The sequence below is a fragment of the Pan paniscus genome, chromosome 5, assembly GCF_029289425.2.
Source record: "Pan paniscus chromosome 5, NHGRI_mPanPan1-v2.0_pri, whole genome shotgun sequence".
Lineage (NCBI taxonomy): Eukaryota > Metazoa > Chordata > Mammalia > Primates > Hominidae > Pan > Pan paniscus.
In genome coordinates this window covers 166,701,962-166,721,526 of record NC_073254.2, presented here as the reverse complement: position 1 = coordinate 166,721,526, position 19,565 = coordinate 166,701,962, and the positions used below count along the sequence as shown (strand labels likewise).

General features: G+C 34.8%; 1 protein-coding gene across 5 annotated transcripts in view; it reads right to left on the bottom strand.

The window, feature by feature from the left end:
- The window catches only part of ADGB (androglobin), a 221,790-nt gene that overhangs the window by 105,581 nt on the left and 96,644 nt on the right, over positions 1-19,565 (bottom strand). For all 5 annotated transcript variants that reach the window (XM_034963048.3, XM_055114198.2, XM_055114197.1 and 2 more), the window contains exon 13: positions 11,544-11,673. In XM_034963048.3, coding sequence (XP_034818939.1) covers positions 11,544-11,673 — 130 coding nt within the window. The remainder of the gene's footprint in view (positions 1-11,543; positions 11,674-19,565) is intronic.

Sequence of the window (19,565 nt, the reverse complement as noted above, 5' to 3'; positions counted from 1 at the left end):
AGAAGAGAAAATTATTGAGGAAGTGGTATAAGAAAATTCTCCAGAACTAAATAATTTGACTTCAGGTTGAAGTGGTTCATGAAGTATGCAGCACAATTCATGTAAAAACAAAACAAAACAAAACAAAAAAAACAACCCAGGGCCAGGCATGGTGGCTCACACCTGTAATCTCAGCACTTTGGGAGGCCGAGGTGGGTGGATCACCTGAGGTTAGGAGTTTAAGACCGGCCTGGCCAACATGGCAAAACCCCATCTCTACTAAAAATACAAAAAAATTAGCCTGGTGTGGTGACAAGTGCCTGTATTCCCAGCTACTTGGGAGGCTGAGGCAGGAGAATCACTTGAATCTGGGAGGTGGAGGTTTCAGTGAGCCAAGATCACTCCACTGCACTCCAGCCTGGGCAACAGAGTGAGACTTTGTCTCAAACAAAACAAAACAAAACAAAACCCATACCAAGGCCAATGATAGTGAAATTTCATAAAGCTAAGAATGGAAAGAAGGTCCTAAAAGAGTCACATATAAAAGATCAAGGATCAGAATATCAGAATGTCATTTTTTGTTTGTTTGTTTTGACAGGATCTGGCTCTGTTGCCCAAGCTGGAGTTCAGTAGCATGATCTTATTTCCCTCCAGCCTCAAACTCCTGGGCTCAAGCCATCCTGCTGCCTCAGCCTCCCACAGAGCTGGGACAACAGACATGCACCGCCATGCCTGACTAATGTTTTTGGGGTTTTTGTTGTTGTTATTTGTTTGTTTGTTTTTGTAGAGATGGGGTTTCACTGTCTTGCGCAGGCTGCCTCAAACTCCTGAGCTAAAGCAATCCACCTGCCTCGGCCTACCAACATGCTGGGATTACAAGTGTAAGCCACGATGCCCAGCCCAGAATGTCATCTTTAAATCAAGAGCAATGCTTAAAATTAAAAGACAAGGGATTAAATAAGACCTTTACAATTTTGAGGAAATGACTTCCAAATTGAAATTTTATATCCTGCCAAAATATAAATTAGGTGGGAGAATGGAATGTAGGCATCTTCAAGCATGCAAGTGCTCATAAATTTTACTTCCTGTACATCTTTTCTTAGGAAGTACTGGAAGATGTGCTACACTAAAATTAGGGTTTAAACCATGAAAGAAGAGAGACCAAAAATGGGAAGTCCATCAGAGGAGAGAGACAAAAGGAAGTCTAAAGGTACCAGGAGCAAAGTTCTCTCAGTTTGCACTGAAGCAAGACAGCAAAGGAGTGCATGGGGTGGTTTCAAAAAAAAAAAAAAGCTGGCATTTATAAAATATTTGATGTATTTGACTATGTAGAAAATGATGGATAGAGAGGTTATAATTTTTGTAGTGTTTGGAAAGACCTACTAATGCTTCCTATAGTAAAGTGAGCAAAGGAAAAAGTGCAGTAATTTGCTTGTATAAAACCTTGTGTAAGAAATGTTATCATATTTGCTTCAGCAGTAATAATCCTTACAAAACAGGAATGTTGTTTCAACCAAAAATTATGAAATGACAAAATCTTGAAGACAGGGGAAAGTGTAGATATGGGATAGTAAGTGAGTTCAGGTGAGCTAAATCTTTATCTCCCATAACAGGAAGTCAAGAGATAACGTCTAAATTAACAGATCAAGATAAAATAGCATGTAGTCATTCAACAAATATGTCATGGTGTTTGCTATATGCTAGGCATTTTCACAGGTGCCGAGGGAGAAACAAAATATAATAAAATAAATATCTCTGCCTCATGAAGCCTACTATTTAGAATTATGGAGATATGTATCAGAAGAAGTAGTTAAATAAAATAAAAGTAGGTGACTCTGGAGAAGACTGAAAAATGAGGAGGTGTAGGGCATGCTGGCTATTTTTTATGATTATCTTCTGGATAATCTTTGTCTCTTTAAAACTAATACAATCAATAATTTAAATTTTTTTTTAAAAATTTCAAAAAATGTTGACAGATATTCATTCTCCTCAATCACCTATTAATCTCTGCTTTCTAATTAACACTAATAGATTTGTTCATCTGTATATGATGATGTGCCCTCCAGAGAGTATCTTATACCATCACATAAGCTATCACATTCAACAAATAAAAGCCAAACCAATTAAAGAGGAGTTTTTCAAAGTTTCATTATGATTTGGAACATCAGTTTATGGATACCTTCTGTCTCTAAGAATCTATTGTTATAATCTAGAACTACATTTACAAGCATTATCATATTGCAATGGCTCAAAATTTTATTATAACATTTGAAAGTTGCATAAGAATTCCTCTAAAAACAATTGTGTATCTATATGGGAAAAAATAAAATTGGTCTCATCATTTTATATCATACACAAAAATCAGTTCCCAATTAATTGGATTTTATAAAAGTAAAACTATAACATTTTAGAAGATGATTAGAAAAATAGTTTTATGACCTAAGAATAGGGCAAATTTCTTAAACCAGATATAGAAATCTCAATCATATATAATCATAATATGATTTTACATATATATATAATATGATTATATATGATTGAGATTTCTATATCTGGCTTAAGGAACCAGATTTATATATGAATATATAAATAAATTCAACCACATTAGAAATAAAAAAATTGTTTATACAAAGACACAATATTCAGGAGCTCTTAGCAGTCATATGGAAGAACAAGACTTTCCTGTATTTGCCGCCTGCAAAAACATCAATTTGAAAAATAATCCACATAAGAAAATATCTTCATAAGAGCTAAAGAAACTTGGTGAAAGGTTATAGCAACTGAATGTAGCACAGAAATAAGACACATTGAAGAAGGTAGTAAGGACAGTTTTGCATCACACACATCACTCCCAATCCCAGGAAAAGAGAGATACCCTCTACTTGGGAGAAGGAAAAGGAAGTAAGGACTGGAGTTTGCCTTGGACCTAAACACAGGCTGGACCAGTAAAGCAGTAAAGTAGATCCCTACCAGGCCTAGGGTCCAGGCCACCCAATAGACCCTGGTGGCTGGCTGGCCCCCATAAACTGAGGCCCCAGGCCCACCCTTGCAGAAGCTGGTACTCTAGGTCTATGCCAGTATCAGTCTAGCCTCTGTGGAACCAGATTTCAGGCTGGTTTCCAAGGACATACATTCTAGACCCAATCCTGCAGACGCAAGTGCCAGGGTTGCCCACCTGCTGATCTAGGCACTGGACCAGCCTGTTCAAGGAGTACAGTAACAAACCTGCCTGTGGGCAACCTGCCAGGAATCTCTAGATGATCTGACTGGTGAAGGGCTTTCCCAGACAAGGCCAGTCTGCAAGTATTAGAATAATTTACTACTCTTAAATTTATAGACACCAACCCATGGTTACAAGGACAAAGAACAATAATGGAAACATGACCCCACCAAAAGAACAAAATAAAGCACCAAAAGCCAGCTCTAATGAAATAGAGATTTATAATCTGCCTGACAAAGAATGTGAAATGATTGTTTTAAGGAAACTCAGTGAACTTCAAAAATAGCAAAACACAATTAAGTGCTATCTGGAAAACAATGAACAACTAAGACAAGAAATTTAACAAAGAGATTGGAATTATTTTAATAAATTAAACAGAAATTCTAGAGGTGAACATTACAATGAATGAAATGAAATTAAAAATGCAAGAGAAGGTCAACAGCAGAATCAATCAAGCAGACAAGCAAAAGAAAGAAACTGTGAAATTGAAGACAGGCTATTGGAAAATACGCACTCAAAGGAGGAAAAAAGAAAAGGAATGAAAAAGGACTATACAGTTTATGGGGCAGTATCAAAAGAGCAAATATTTGAGTGATAGGAGTTCACAAAAGACAAAAGAGAGACAAAGGAGTAGAAACTTACTTAAAGAAATAATAGCAGAAAACTTCTCAAATCTGGGGAAAGTTCTATATATCCAGGTAGAGGAAGGTAGAAAGTCTTCAAAATCAGATTTAATCCAAATAATACTGTGCACCAAGACATACTGTAATCAAACTGTCAAAAATCAAAGACAAAGAGAGGATTCTGAAAGCAGCAAGAGAAATGAAGCAAATAAGGAGTTATAATTTCTCAGCAAATTTCTTAGTAGAAACCTCACAGGCCTGGAGAGAATGGGATAATATAGTCAAGGTACTGAAGAAAAATAATACTAAGAAAGTATACTGTACTTAAAAAAGATGTCCTTCAAAACTGAAGTGGAGATAAAAACTTTCCCAAACAAAAAAAGCTGAGGGAATTCATCACCACAAGATCTGTTTTATGAGAAATACTACAGGGAATTCTTCAAGCTGAAAGAAAAGAATGGTAATCAGTAACATTAAAAAATGAGAGTATAAAACTCACTGGTAAAAGTAAGTACATAGTCAAATTCAGAATACTCTAATACTGTAATGGTGATGTTTAAATCACTTACATCTTTAGTATGAAGGTTAAAATTTAGTATGAAGGTTAAAATTACTAAAATAATAATAATTGCAATAATTTGTCAAGGGATATACAATATAAGAGATTGTAAATTGTTACATCAAAAACATAAACCATAAGAGAGACAGAGTAAAAGTGTAGAGTTTTTGTATGCGATCAAAGTTAAGTTGCTATCAGCTTAGAATATGCTGTTACAGCCATAAGATGTAAGCCTCATGGTATTCATAAAGTTACAACCTACAGTGGATACATAAAATCAAAGCAAACCACTAAAAACATAACCTAATCACAAAGGAAAACAGAAGAGAAGAAAGAAACAAAGGATCTACAAAACAACCAGAAAAAAATTAATGAAATAACAGTAGTAACTGCTTACCTACCAATAATCATCTTGAATGTAAATGGATTAGATTCTCCAATCAAAAGGCATAGAGTGGCAAAATGTATTTAAATAACTATATACTGCCTACAGGAGACTTACTTCACCTTAAAGACACATATAGACTGAAAATAAAAAGATGGGAAAGGATATTCCGTGCAAATGTAAGGCAAAAGAGAGCAGGGATAGCTATATTTATATCAAATAAAATAGACTTTAAGTCAAAAACGGTAAAAAAGAGACAAATAAGGTTATTTCATAATGATAAAGGTGTCAATTTCTTAACAGGATACAATAATTATAAATATGTATGCATCCAACATCAGAGCACCTAAATGTATAAAGCAATATTAATAGATCTAAAGGGGGAGAGAGACTGCAATACAATAATAGTTGGAGTCTTCAGTACTCCTCTTTCAGCAAAGGATAGCTCATCCAGACAAAAAATCAAAAGAAAACATCAGACTTAAACTACACTTTAGATCAAATGGACCTAACAGATATATACAGAACTTTGCATCTAGCAGCAGTGGAATATACATTCTTCTCAAGCTCACAAGGAACATTCTCCAGGATATTCATATGTTAGGCCACAAAGCAAGTCTTAACAAATTAAAGAAGATTGAAATCATATAACTACCTTTTATAACCACAATGGAATGAGTCTAAAAATCAACAACAGGAGGCATTTCAGAAAATTCACAAATACATGGAAACTAAACAATGTGCTTCTGAATGAGATATTAAGAAGGAAATTTTTAGAATATCTTGAGACAAATGAAAATTGACACAGTAACATATCAAAATTTATAGGATGCAGTAAATGAAGCTCTAAGAGGGAAATTTAAAGAAGAATTTCAAATTTAAAACCTAATGTTACACCTCAGGGAACTAGAAAAAAAGAAAGCAAACTAAACCCAAAATTAGTAGAAGAAAGGAAATAATAAATCTCAGAACAGAAATAAACAAGAAAAGTAAAAAAAAAAAAAACAAAAAACACTAAGCTGATTTTTGAAAAGATAAACAAAACTGACAAACCTTTTGCTAGACTAATTAAGAAAAAGGAGAAAAGACTCAAACAAAATCAGAAATAAAAAAGGAAGCGTTACAAATGATACTGCAGAAATACAAAGAATCCTAAGAATCTACTATGTATAATTATATGACAACCAGTTGGATAACCTAGAAGAAACAAATTTCTAGACATATACAAATTACCCAAGACTGAATCATAAAAAATATAAAATCTGAACAGAACACCATGAGCAAGGGGATTACATTAGTAATAAAAACTGTGACTTATGTCTGTAATCCCAGCACTTTGGGAGGCTGAGGCAGGTGGATGACGAGGTCAGGAGATCAAAACCATCCTGGCCAACTTGGTGAAATCTGGTCTCTACTAAAAATACAAAAATTAGCTGTGTGTGGTGACATGCACTTGTAGCCCCAACTACTCGAGAGGCTGAGACAGGAGAATCACTTGAACCTGGGAGGCAAAGGTTGCAGTGACCCGAGATTGTGCCACTGCACTCCAGCCTGGCCACAGAGCAAGACTCCATCTCAAAAAAGAAAAAAAAAGAAAAAGAAAAGAAAAAAACCCAAAAAACTGTCCCATGTTGGCCAGGTGCAATGCTTATGCCTGTAATTACAGAACTTTGGGAGGGCAAGGCAGGAGGATTGAAGCCAAGAGTTTGAGACTAGCCTAGGCAACATAGCAAGACCCCATTTGTAATTTTTTTTTAAATTAACCAAGTGTGGTGATGCATGCCTGTAGTAACAGCTGCTTGGGAGGGTAAGGCAGGAAGACTGCTTGAGCCCAGGAGTTCAAGGTGCAGTTAAGTTATGATCATGCCACTGCACTCCAGCCTTGGCAACAGGGAAAGACCCTATATCTTAAAATAAAAAGTCTCCTATCAAAGAAAAGTCCGGAACCTTATGGCTTCACTGCTGAATTCTACCAAATATTTAAAGAATAATTAATACCATCCTTCTCAAACTCTTCCAAAAAAATCTGACAAAGAGAGAATACTTTCAAACTAATTATACAGGGCAAGCATTATCTTGATACCAAAGCCGGACAAGGACACTATAAGACAATAAACCTTAGGTCAATATCCCTGAGGAACATACATGCAAAAATCCTTAACAAAATACTAGTAAACATAATTCAACAGCACATTACAAAAGATCATTTACCATGATTAAGTGGGAGTTTTCCCAGAGATGCAAGGATGGTTTGACATATGCAAATCTACCAGTATGATATACCACATTAAAAGAATAAAAGACAAAAACCATGCACTCATGTGAATAGATGTAAAAACAGCATTTCACAAAATTCAACATCCTTTTATGATAAAAAACCTCTCAACTGACAACTAATATAAAGAATGTACTTCAACACAATAAAGGCCATATATGACAAGCTCATAGCTAACATACTCAACAGTGAAAAGTTGAAAGCTTTACTTCTAAGATTAGGAGTAAGACAAGGAAAATAACCACTTCTATTCAGCATATCACCTAAAGTCCTACCTAGAGCAATTAGGCAAAATAAAGAAAAGGCACTCAAATTGGAAAGAAAGAAGCTAAATTTTTCCTCTTTTCAGATAATACAATCATATATAGAACCCCTTAAAACCCCATTAAAAATCCTGTTAGATCTAATATATAAACTCAATAAAGTTTCAGGATACAAAATCAACATACAAAAAACAAAAATAGAAATCAGTAAAATAATTCGATTTACAATAGCTACCAAAACATATTTAGTAATAAATTGAACTAAGGAGGTACCTATATTCTGAATACTATAAAATAAAACATTGATGAAATAAAATAAGACTCAAATAAATGGAAAGATGTCCCATGTTCATGAGTTGAAAGAATTCATATTGTTAAAATGGCTATACTAGCCAAAGCAATGTACAGATTCAATGTAATCTATCAACATTCTGATGAGATTTTTCACATACTAGCCAAAGCAATTGTACAGATTCAATGTAATCTATCAACATTCTGATGAGATATTTCACAGATATATTAAAAACATCCTAAAATCCATGTGAAACTACAAAAGACCCTAAATAGCTAAAGCAAAAGAACAAAGCAGGAGGCATCACACTACCTGACTTCAAAATACACTACAAAGCTATGGTAACCCAAACAGCATGTATCACCATAAAAATAGACCAATGGAACAGAGTAGAGAGTCAAAAATAAACTCAAAGTATTATGGTCGAAAAATATTGACAAGAACACGCAATGGAAGAAAGGAGAGTCTCTTCAGTAAATGATTTTGGGATATCCATTTACAAAAGAGGAAAGTCACCTCATACCATATACAAAAATTAACTCAAAATGCATTAAGAACTTAACTTTAAGACCTGAATGTATGCTGAATGTATGAAACTATTAGAACAAGCATAAGGGATAAGCTCCAAGAACTTGGCCTGGGCAACAAGTTTTAAGAAATAATCCCTAAAGCACAGGCAACAATCGCAAACAGACAGAAGGAATTACATCAAACTAAATTTTTTTTTTTTTTTTGCACAGCAAAGGAAACAATTATAAGGAGACAATCTATAGAATGGGAGAAAATATTTGTAAATCATACATCTGATAAGAGGTTAATATTCAAAACATATAAGGAACTCAAACAACTCATCAGCAAGGAAACAACCCAATTGAAAAATGAGCGAAGAATCTGAATAGGCATTTCTCAGGAGAAGACATACAAATGGCCAACGTACGTGTTTTAAACAATGCTCAACATCACTAATCATCAGAGGAACATAAATTAAGACCACAATGAGATATCACTTCACACCTGTTAAAATGGCTGTTATCGAGAAGACAAAAATAAGTGTTAGTAAGAATGTGGAAATAAGGGAAACCTTGTATATTGCTGGTGAGAAGGTAGAATGGTGCAGCCACTGTAGAAAACAGTATGGAGGTTGAAAAAAAAAAAACTAAAAATAGGGCAATCATGTGATCCAGCAATCCTCCTTCTGAGTGTGTATCCAAAGGAAATGAAATCAGTGTGTCAAAGAAGAGATACCTGCCTTCCCATCTTCATTATAGCATTATTCACAAAGCCAAAATATGAAATCAAACTAATTGTCCATCAACAGATGAATGAATACGGAAAATATGGTATATATACAAAATAGAATACTATTCAGCCTTTAAAAAGAAGGAAACTTTATCATTTGCAATAACTAGGATAAACCTGGAGGACGTTATGTGAAGTTAAATAAGCCACACACAGAAAAATAGATACTGAGTAGAATGGTAGTTACCAGGGGCTAGGTGTGGGTGATTGGGAAAATACTGGTCAAAGGATACAAAGTTTCAGTTAGTAGAGATAAATTCAAGAGATCTGATTTGCAACACGGGGCCTATAGTTAATGTATTCTTGAAAATTGATAAGACAGAAGATTTTAGTGTTCTCACAACAAAAAATGAAAGGAACGTGAAGTAATACATATATTAATTAGCTCAATTTAGTTATTCAGCTATGTATATATTTCAAAACATCATGTTTTACACTATAAATACATACTTTTTTATCGATTAAAAATACATTTTAAAAAGACAAATAAGATTGAAAAGATAAACTTAGAACATATGAAATACATATCTAATAAAGAATAAGTCTCCATATTTCACAAAGAACATCTATGAATTGGTAAAATAGGACCATACAACCCAAATGGAAATTAGGCAAAAGACATAAGCAGGCATTGCAAAGCAGCACAAACAGAAATGGCAGTAAATGTATACAAAGCTGTTCAGTCACAATAGCAATCAGTTCAATGGAAAAGCAAAATGAACTACTTTTTCTTACCAATCTGATTGGCAAAATTTTTAAAAAACCTCTACACACTCCAAGGAAATATTCATACAACCCGGGTGTAATCTTATCATGTATATTTAGCAATAATTATTTTAAAATTCCAATAGAATTGTATTTGTTGGCCAAACAATCCAACTACATGTACAAATTCATTCATAGCAGTATTATTTATAATAGCAAAAGATTAAAATCAACCCAAGATTCCATCTATAGAGATTGATAGAAATAAACTACAGTTCATTTACATAATAAAAAATTATGAAGCTTTAAGAATGAAAACACTCTTTAGGTGTAGATTGGAATTATCTCCAGCATATATTAAGTATTTTTAAGATTATTTAATTTTGAGTAGAAAAAAAGGAAGTTGTGAAATATTGTGTGTGTGTTTCTTTGCATTTACATTAAAAAATCCTGAAAGTTTCCTACAGAGGGCAGAATGGTGAAAATGGGATAGAGAGGTACATAAATGGAGGCAAGATTTCTTTACATTTGTTTTACATTGGAAAGCTCAGCATCCTACTGCTCAAGGTCATTGCCAAGGTCTGATTTTTCAAATTCCAAAAATAGCAACCTCAGGCATGTATGGGTTAATATGTCAATATATATTATATTTATAATAAAAAATAAAATACCATTTTATACCCACCACATTAGCAAACATCATACAGTATCAAATGCTGTCATAAAGAGAACTCTTGGTGTTGACAGGTGTGGGTATTACTACACCCATTCGGAAAATGGTTTGGCATTTTATTGTAAGGTCAAGGAGGTGAATGAATGCCCTATTAACTAGACTCCTAGATTCATATCCCAGAACAGGGTTTCCTAATATGATATCCAATGAAGCTCATAGTTAAATTTCACAAATCCATTAATGTGGATGGTTAGAAAGACATTACATGTTTGACACTCAACATTTTTTTTTCAATTACAAATTTGTCAATACAGGCAAGTAGTCACAATGTTGAGAGCAGTAACTGACCCTATCCACAAAATGTCACAATATTTTATATTATATTATAGTTGTTGCAAATATCTTACAAGAATATGTAAGCTGATTACTACTTTGAAATTACAGCAGGTATTAGACCTGCTGCTGTATTTCATGTGGTCATATCTCCCCGTCTACAGATACTCCTGTGACCTATATGGCTAGGTAACTATAGCAACTATGCTTAGTAGTCATTCAACCACCAAATAGTGAAGTTGTATGTTCTCTCACAGTGCTAATTATGTTCCTTATCAATAATTCTCAGTTAATTAATATGGAGAAAAAGATGAGTTGTTTTCAACCTGTTAGAGTTTTAAAAAATTGTTAAGGGGAGCCATAGCACGTAAAGGGTTATGAACCCTGAAACTAAAGAAACTCTTGTACCTGTTTCAAGGGACATTTGAGAAAAATCATGGTACCATTGCTTACAATAGTAAGAAACAAAAAGCAAGAATAGTAAGTAAGAATATTTCTTACAATAGAAACAAGAAGCAACTAATATAGCCACTAACACTGTGATAGACTAAAAACCATTTGTAGCATAATTTTATTCAATAAATACCATTGGTTAGTGAAATGAACCGGACATGAAACAAAAGGGAGGAATCTCACAAACAAGATGTTACATTATAATTGGCAAAATGAGAAAAATATGAAGTTGTTTAATACCAAAATCTGAGTGGCCGACAGAAAATACAACCAAGAAGAAACACACAGGGGACTTCTATAGCAGATGACTATTCCATTTTCTAACCTAGGTGATAGATACATAAGAGATTTATTTTAACACTACTCTTTATACTGTTCAGATCCATGTTATACATTCTTTTGTATGTATAGTATGTTTCACAATGTAAGGAAAAAAATCTTGTCTCATTAAGAGTTGGGCCAACAGTAAGAGTAACATAGTCACCTGAGATGTAGCTTTTGTTATTTGACTCAAGTCTGTCTGGCTATGTGTTGCAGTTTCATCAGTTTCACTGACGGAAGGTAAATCAGATCCTGGAGGTAGTCCTTTCTTAATTAAGGAGCGCACAAAATGCCTAAAAGGAAAACAAAACCCCAAACTTCTGTTATTTTGATCTTCTGTTTAAAGTTATTAATAAATAACTGCATTTTTGTCAACAATAGAAAGTTCTGATTGTGTTCTATTTGTCATTCTCATTCTTTTACTACCAGTAATGATTTTTACCTCATGTTAAAACATTGAATATCTTTCTGTGCTACTAAAAATATTGTATATTAGTCAACAAATTGATGTAAAAATTCTAGAACACTATTTGTTTCAAAGCTTTGGTGGTCATCTTTGGATTTTGATGATCAAAACAGAAATTTGATATGTGGAATTGATTTAATTAAGTATCAGAGTGATGTATCAGTGAAACAGAACTAGGAGTCAGAAATTTAATTATGAGTCTTGAGCACTTAAGTTTATAACTGTGACATTCATACCAGCTACCCGAGCATACAGTCTTCCTTTCAAGTAATTGGCTGATATGACTCCAAATTGCCCTTGCCATCGCTAGAATTTTATAGGTACGTAAAGACATTTTTGTAGTATATGTATTTTTTAAGTAAGTGTGTTTTAAAGATAAATTCCATGTATATAGACTTCATCAACTTGGATATTTTTTCCAGTTAGTGTTCTGTAAAAATTCACTTGTAACTAAACGTCTCTGATTTACACAAAACTGCCACTAGAGGGTAGCACAAACTTGGTTGAGTCTCCAATTCTACCAGACATGGCCAGGAGCCAAGAATGGGTAAACCTGGAGTTTTGCTACAAAGACAATGTTCCTAAGACAGAAAGTTGTGATAGCAGTCACTTTCAAAGGCTCACTAAAAAACAGGCTTGCTCTTATGTTGACCTGCGACAGCAAAGCAGGACAAGGGGCATGTCTATCACGTAGGATGAAATGCCATCCACATATCTCTGATTTGGCTCTGTCAGAGATGAATATGTAAATGAACTAATAACAGATTCAAGCAGTGAATAGATTAGTCGAATCCAATCAGGTGATGAAGCCACCTGTATCTGGGTATTAGAATTTCATGTACTTTAATCAAGTAATACAGCTGAAAGAAGATAAAAAGTAAGTAACTCAGGGAATTTAGGTTATGAAACTAATCCATTTGGGGTCCCTATTGGCATAGAGATTCTAAAAGGCTGGCTATGACTATTCAAATTGTAAGAAAATTTGTCCTTGAGGTCTGCAGTTCTATTTCTTACAACCCACAAAATCTCTGATATGCAAACTCAACTAGCTGAGAGATAAACAAAAATTATTTTGAATAGCAAAATCATCATCTTAGAGAGTGTGGTGGTGAATTTTAGGTGCCATCTTGGCTGGCTTGAGGGCTGCCTAGATAACCAGTAAAACATTATTTCTGGGTGTGTCTGTGAGAGTGCTTCCAGAGGTGATTGGCGTGTGAGTCGGTGGATTGAGAGAAGATCCACCCTCAATGTAGATGGGTGTCATCAAATTACCTGGAGGCCTGGGCAGAAGAAAATGACAGAGGAAAGGTGAATTCACTTTCTCTCCAGGAGCTGGGATGCCCTTCTTCTCCCGCCCTTAGACATCAAAAGTCCAGGGCTTCTGCCCTTCGGACTCTGGGACTTGCAGCAAAAACTCCCTGGATTCTCGTTACCTTTGTCTTCAGACTGAGAGTTACACCATCAGCTTCCTGGGTTCTGAGGCCTTTAGATTTGGACTGAACCACGTGCTACTGACCTCCCTGGTTCCCCAGCTTGCAGACAGCCTATCTTGAGTCTTCTCAGCTTCCATAACCAATGAGCCAATTCCTTTGATGAACCTCCTGTCATATATCTATATTTGTATCTTTATCTATATCTATGTCGATGTCCATATTCCGCATTAATTCAGTCTCTCTGGAGAACCCTGACTAAAACAATGGGTAGCTTAAGCATGATATTAATCAGAAATCATGAAGCATTAACATTTTTATGTTAAGTTTAGAAAAACTCTGTGTGTGACTAAATGTTTGTGTTCCTCCAAAATTCGGACGTTGAAACCTGATCACATTTGTGATCAGGTTTATTACATTGATTTATTAGAAATTATAACACAAATTTTATGCTGGGCATGGTGGAACATGCCTGTAGTCCCAACTACTCAAGAGACTGAGGCAAGAGGCACCACTTGCCTCAAACTCAGAAGTTTGAGACCAGCCAGGTAACAGAGCAAGACCCCATCTCAAAAAACAAAACAAAACAAAACCCCAAAAGTTTGAGAAAAAAACTAGATTTATTAATTTGCAACAATAGCAAAATTTTAAAACGAAAGCAGCAGGAAATGTTTTTTTTCTGGTTATAAAGCTGTCCCGCATGGCTTGACATTGCCAACTGCCAATATTTGTCTAGTAGTGCTGTGCAGTGCTCCCTCTCTACCCACTTTTCAATGTTCAGTTGTCGATACATAGAACTGACAAAACCTTAAAGGTAAAATATTTGAAGAATATCTTTAGTATTATAAACTTAAATAGAATAAATAAAAGTGTAAATTAACTGCCTGTGATGTAAAGAGTATCTAAAAGTAGGAAAGCACAATGAACACGGTACAGATCTAAATTTTGACTGCTTTTCTCTTATCAGCTTATATTCCTATCATAGATTATAGTCTATCCAAGAGAAGGCTAAAGCCATATTTAATGGCCATTATATGTGTGACCGATGGTATAGACCATTCAATGATTTTAATAAAGTTTTATTGAAGCTTAAAATACATGTTTAAATGTTCTTAAACAATGAATGTACACTTGCTGAAATATCACAAAGTAAACACAGTCATATCACCATTATTCAGATCAAGCATTTTTCATATTACTAGCAATCCACAAACCCTGCCAGAAGCATGTCACAATCATGGCCAACTCTCCTCACCACAGATAACCACATTGGTTACTTCCAACACCATATATTGCTTTTTAAAATTGTTCTTTTCTTACTATATATTAATAGGATAGCTGAAAACTAACCACGTAATTTGTGTACCAGACTTCTTTGGACTAAATTTTGTGAGTGTATGTGAGATTCGTCCATATTGCTTTGTATAGCAGTCTTTATTTCACTTTTATTGCATTATATTATTGCATTATATTTGTCTTTGGCTTTACTATGATGTGTCTAGCTGCAGTTTTCTTTGTATTTATATTACTTAGTCTTTTTAGGACTTCCTGAGTCTTGACTTAAACTTTTCCCTTTAGGGATTCTTTTGGCCATTAAGATTTGAGTTTTTAATTATTTCCAAATCTCTTTATCTCCTACTTCTGAGAACCACTGGCAAGTACGTTGGTCATGTTCAACGTGTCTCATAGGTCTTAACTGTACTTTTTTTTCCCATTTTTTTTGTCTCCATGCTTTAGTCTGGATATTATCTTCTAATCTATTTTCAACTTTGCTTATTCTCCTTTAGTCTGTATCTAATGTGTTCTTAAGCACATCTATTGAGTTCTGGGTCTTAGTCATTATACTCCTTGCTTCTAGAATTTCTATTTTATTTTTTAAACCACTTTACATACTTTCTTTTTTAAATTTTCACCACTCTATTGAAGGATAATTGAAGTACAATTAACTGCACAAATTCAAAGTGTAAATTTGCTAGTCTTTGATATATGTGTATAACCATGTATTAGCCACCTATTGCTGCATTAAAAATTACCACAATTTTAATGGCAACCATCATACCCTGCACTCATATCATCCAATACACCAGTTATTGCTATTTGTGAAGTTCATGGTCACTTCTGATTCAATAAAAACTTCAGACCCAGCTTTACAGTCTTTCTTTCTATCCCTATTGTGATGTTCAAATATTAGTGAATTTGGGTTCCTCTTCCTCCTCCTTCCCCCTTTCTCTTCATTGTTCTTCATTGTCTTTGCTGTTGTATTAGTTAGTCTTTTTTTTCCCTAAGAGTGACACACCCAGTTTTCCACATTTCTATGACAATCATTTAATCTTGTAATTTAATTAGCTGGTAATAACCGAAAATATTCATCAGTGCTAATGATTAAAGTAGGTAAGATGCTTTTTTGTTGTTCTAAAACAGTAGCCAAATCTGTAAAGCCAGACAGATTTTCCCATCAGCATAATTACTAGAAACAAGAAAAAAAATTAGAGTACTTCTAAATATGAAATACACCAAGCCTCTCTGGCTCTCTTCTGTCTCCAGGCAATATCCCAATTTCTTATCACCACCTTTAATCTCTCACCAGCTTGCACTCTTACATTGTCTACTCCTTTTAGGAACATAATTTGAGCAGCTTTGACATCTCACCAAAGCAGTAAAACAAACAATGTGAAAGAGAAAAGTGAGGGCATTTTTCAATAGTATCTTTGTTTTACATATAATATTTTCATATCACTTTATTTTTACAGTCAGAGTTTTCATTGATTAATTAACAAATTTTTCCTCACAAAAACAGTGCCCTGTCTAGTTAATCCTCTGTGTCCCCTCAATACTTTATTTAAATATCCTTGGAATAAGGGGGCATTTAATTTATTTTTTTAAGTTTTATGATGCTAAAGAACATTTGAAGTAGGCCTTATTTCAACCAATTCAAAATTTATCTTAAAATAAGTATTTCTGGCTGGGCACTGTGGCTCACACCTGTAATCCCAGCACTTTGGGAGGCCAAGGCGGGTGGATCACCTGAGGTCAGGAGATAGAGACCAGCCTGGCCAACATGGTGAAACCCCATCTCTACAAAAAATACAAAAATTAGCCGGGTGTGGTGGCACACACCTGCAATCCCAGCTACTTGGGAGGCTGATGCAGGAGAATCACTTGAACCCGGAAGGCAGAGGTTGCAGTGAGCCAAGATTGCTCCACTGCACTCTAGCCTGGGCAGCAGAGCAGACTCCATCTTGGGAAAAAAAAAAAAAGTATTTCTTACTATAAAAGGGAACTTAAGAAATATTGCTTTTGTATAATCACTGCAATGACACAAATTTTAGTATATTTGTCATGAAAGCATACATTTTTACTTATTAAATAAAATTGATTTAAAAGGTTGAAATGCTTTAACTATCATATTAGGACAATTACATTCAACTGGTCTTCTCAATAGGGCAAAGAAAATGCCACTTAGTTATGTTGCATTATATGAATGAATGAGCTTTTCATTTTAATCTATGAATAGTAATATGGGTTAAAATAATAAAAACTAAAAATAATATAATACTGTTATAGTAAAATGCTACAATTATGGACAGGTCACTTGTTCATTCCTTTTAATATTTAGAAGAAACTTATGCAATAATGAAAATGTTCACTTAGAACATTTGACTACTGAGAACTTAAAATGTTGCTAATGCAACTAAGGAAATTAATTTTTAATTTTATATAATATTAATTAACTTAAAAAATTTTACAGAGCCCCATGTGCCTAGTGCCTACCATACAGGAAAGAACATAATTTTAAATACTGGATAACTTAGGTGCTTCAAAATATTTTAATATTTTAATCAATTCAATTAATATTTACTTAATACCTATGATTTACTTAATACCTATGATTTCCAAGTTACTATGTTAAATATCCAATTGTTACAGTGTAGATACAAAGCCCATATGCTAACTGTTAATGTCTTTATTATAAGTATATACAAGCCAACGTTAACTAATTCTAAAAATTTGGTGATGTTACTCATTACACCCAGAAAATTAGAAACAAATTTGGAGAAGGGAAGGCTACTGGAAGCAGACAATATTAAGAACTGATAAAGACATCATTAGTACTATGAAAGCAAAATCAAAACTACAATTAAGCCAATCACTGAAATAAAGCCCTGGAAAAGCCAGTAGTCTCAGGTCATTGAATGTTAGGGTCATTGTTCCTCAAAGTCCTTGAGGTCCCGCTGTTAGAAGACAGTATAGTAATAATGCTAAGTATGATTCATCCAGGAAGCAAGGAAGGCTTTGAGTATGCTCTACTTAAGAAGGAAAGACATTATTTAATATATTAATAATGTGTATATTACAAGTGGTTAATTTAGCCCAAATTTTGACTAAATTAATGACACTGTTGATAACATTGCATTGCATTTCTATTATATTGCAGTATCAGTTAGGACTGCTTGTGTCCAAGTGACAGAAGGCTAATTCATAGTAGCTTTAATAAGAATAGAAATTCCACTGGCTTTTGTAACTGAAATGTCCAGTGGGACCGGAAAATAACTTACACAGTATTTTTTTACACATCTAGAAACCTAATAATAAGAGAATGGAGTGGTGCATATATAATTGTTGTCAAATATTTGAAGATTTTTCATGTAGATAGGGAGCAAAAAAAGCTGCAATGTATTATTTTAGGAGCTTTATATATTATTCATTTTAGGGGAAGAACTGGATGAATTTACAAAACACATCAACAGAACACACTACTTGCTAGATGAAGGGGAAGGAAGGTGCTATGGTCTGAAGGTGTGTATACACTTCTGCCATCAAATTTATATGTTGAGATCCTAAACCCTGAAATAATGGTATTAAGAGGTGAGGCCTTTGGGAGGTGACTCAACCTGCATGCATGGCATTAGTGTCCTTGTAAAAGGTACCCCAGAGAGCTCATTCACCCCTTCCACTAGGTGAGTACACAGTGGTAAGATGCCATGCATGAGGAAGCAGACCCTTGCCAGAAATTGACTCTGCTGGCGTGCAGTTCTTGGACTTCCCAGCCTCTAGAAGTATGAGAGATAAATTTTTTTGTTATTTACAAGCCACAAGTCTATGGTATTTTGTTATGGCAGCCCAAACAGGCTAAGACAGAACATGAATGCTAACAAGTAGGATTGCTGCTATGGTAACTACCTAAAATGTGGAAGCAGCTTTGGAACTGGGTAATAAAGGCTGGAAGAGTTTGGAGGTACATGCTAAAGAAAGCCTACATTGCCATGAACAGACCTTTAAAGATGATTCTGGAAAGGGCCCAAAAAGGAAAGAAGAGAGCTGTAGAGAAAGCCTCAATCTTCTTAGAAAATATATACGTGTCTGTGAACTAAATTCTGGTAGAAATATGGATAGTAAAGGCCATTTTGATGAGGTCTCAAATGGAAATGAGGAACATGTTATTGGGCCATGGAGGAAAAGCCACCCTTGTTTGGCAAAGACTTTGGCTGATTTTCTGTGTTCCAGTGTTTTGCGGAAGGTAGAACTTGTGAGCAGTGAAATTAAATATTGGATTGAGGAAATTTCTAAGCAAAGCGTTGAAAGTGTGGCGTGGCTTCTCTTGACTCCTTATAGTAAAATGCTAGAAAAAAGAAATAGATTTGGACAATTCTCAGCCTATCCATATTGGGAAAAATGAGAAAGCCTATTTGAAAGAGAACAAGGAAGATGTGGAAACCACTTCCACACTTTCAGATATTTGTTACAGCTACACCCTACTTCTCTGTACCAAAGTCCGTATTTGTTTGCTCGGGCTGCCGTAACAAAATACCACAGGCTAGGTGGCTACCATAGGAGAAATCTATTTTCTCACATTTCTGGAGACTGGAAGTCTGAGACCAGTCAGGATGGGTGCCAGCAGGGTTTGTTTCTTATGAAGACTCTTCTTCCTGCCTGCCAAGAGCTGCCTTCTCTGTGTGCTCACGTAGCCTTTCCACTGTGTGTGTGCCTGGAGAGAGAGAAAGAGACAGAGAGAGAGAGAACTCTCTGGTGTCTCTCCTCAGAAGGTCACTAATCCTCTCAGATCAGTACTCCCGCCTTATCACTCATTTCACCTTAATTGCTTGCTTAGAGGCTTTACCTCCAAATGCAGCCACACTGGCAGGTCAGAACTTTAACCTATGAATTTGGTGGGCATACAAACATTCAGCTCATAACACACACAAGAAAGTAGTAAAAACTATTTGTTAATTAAGTGGATTAAGGTAACTACAAGCTATAAAAGGTCAAGAAAATGTCCTTTTAAAGTTTT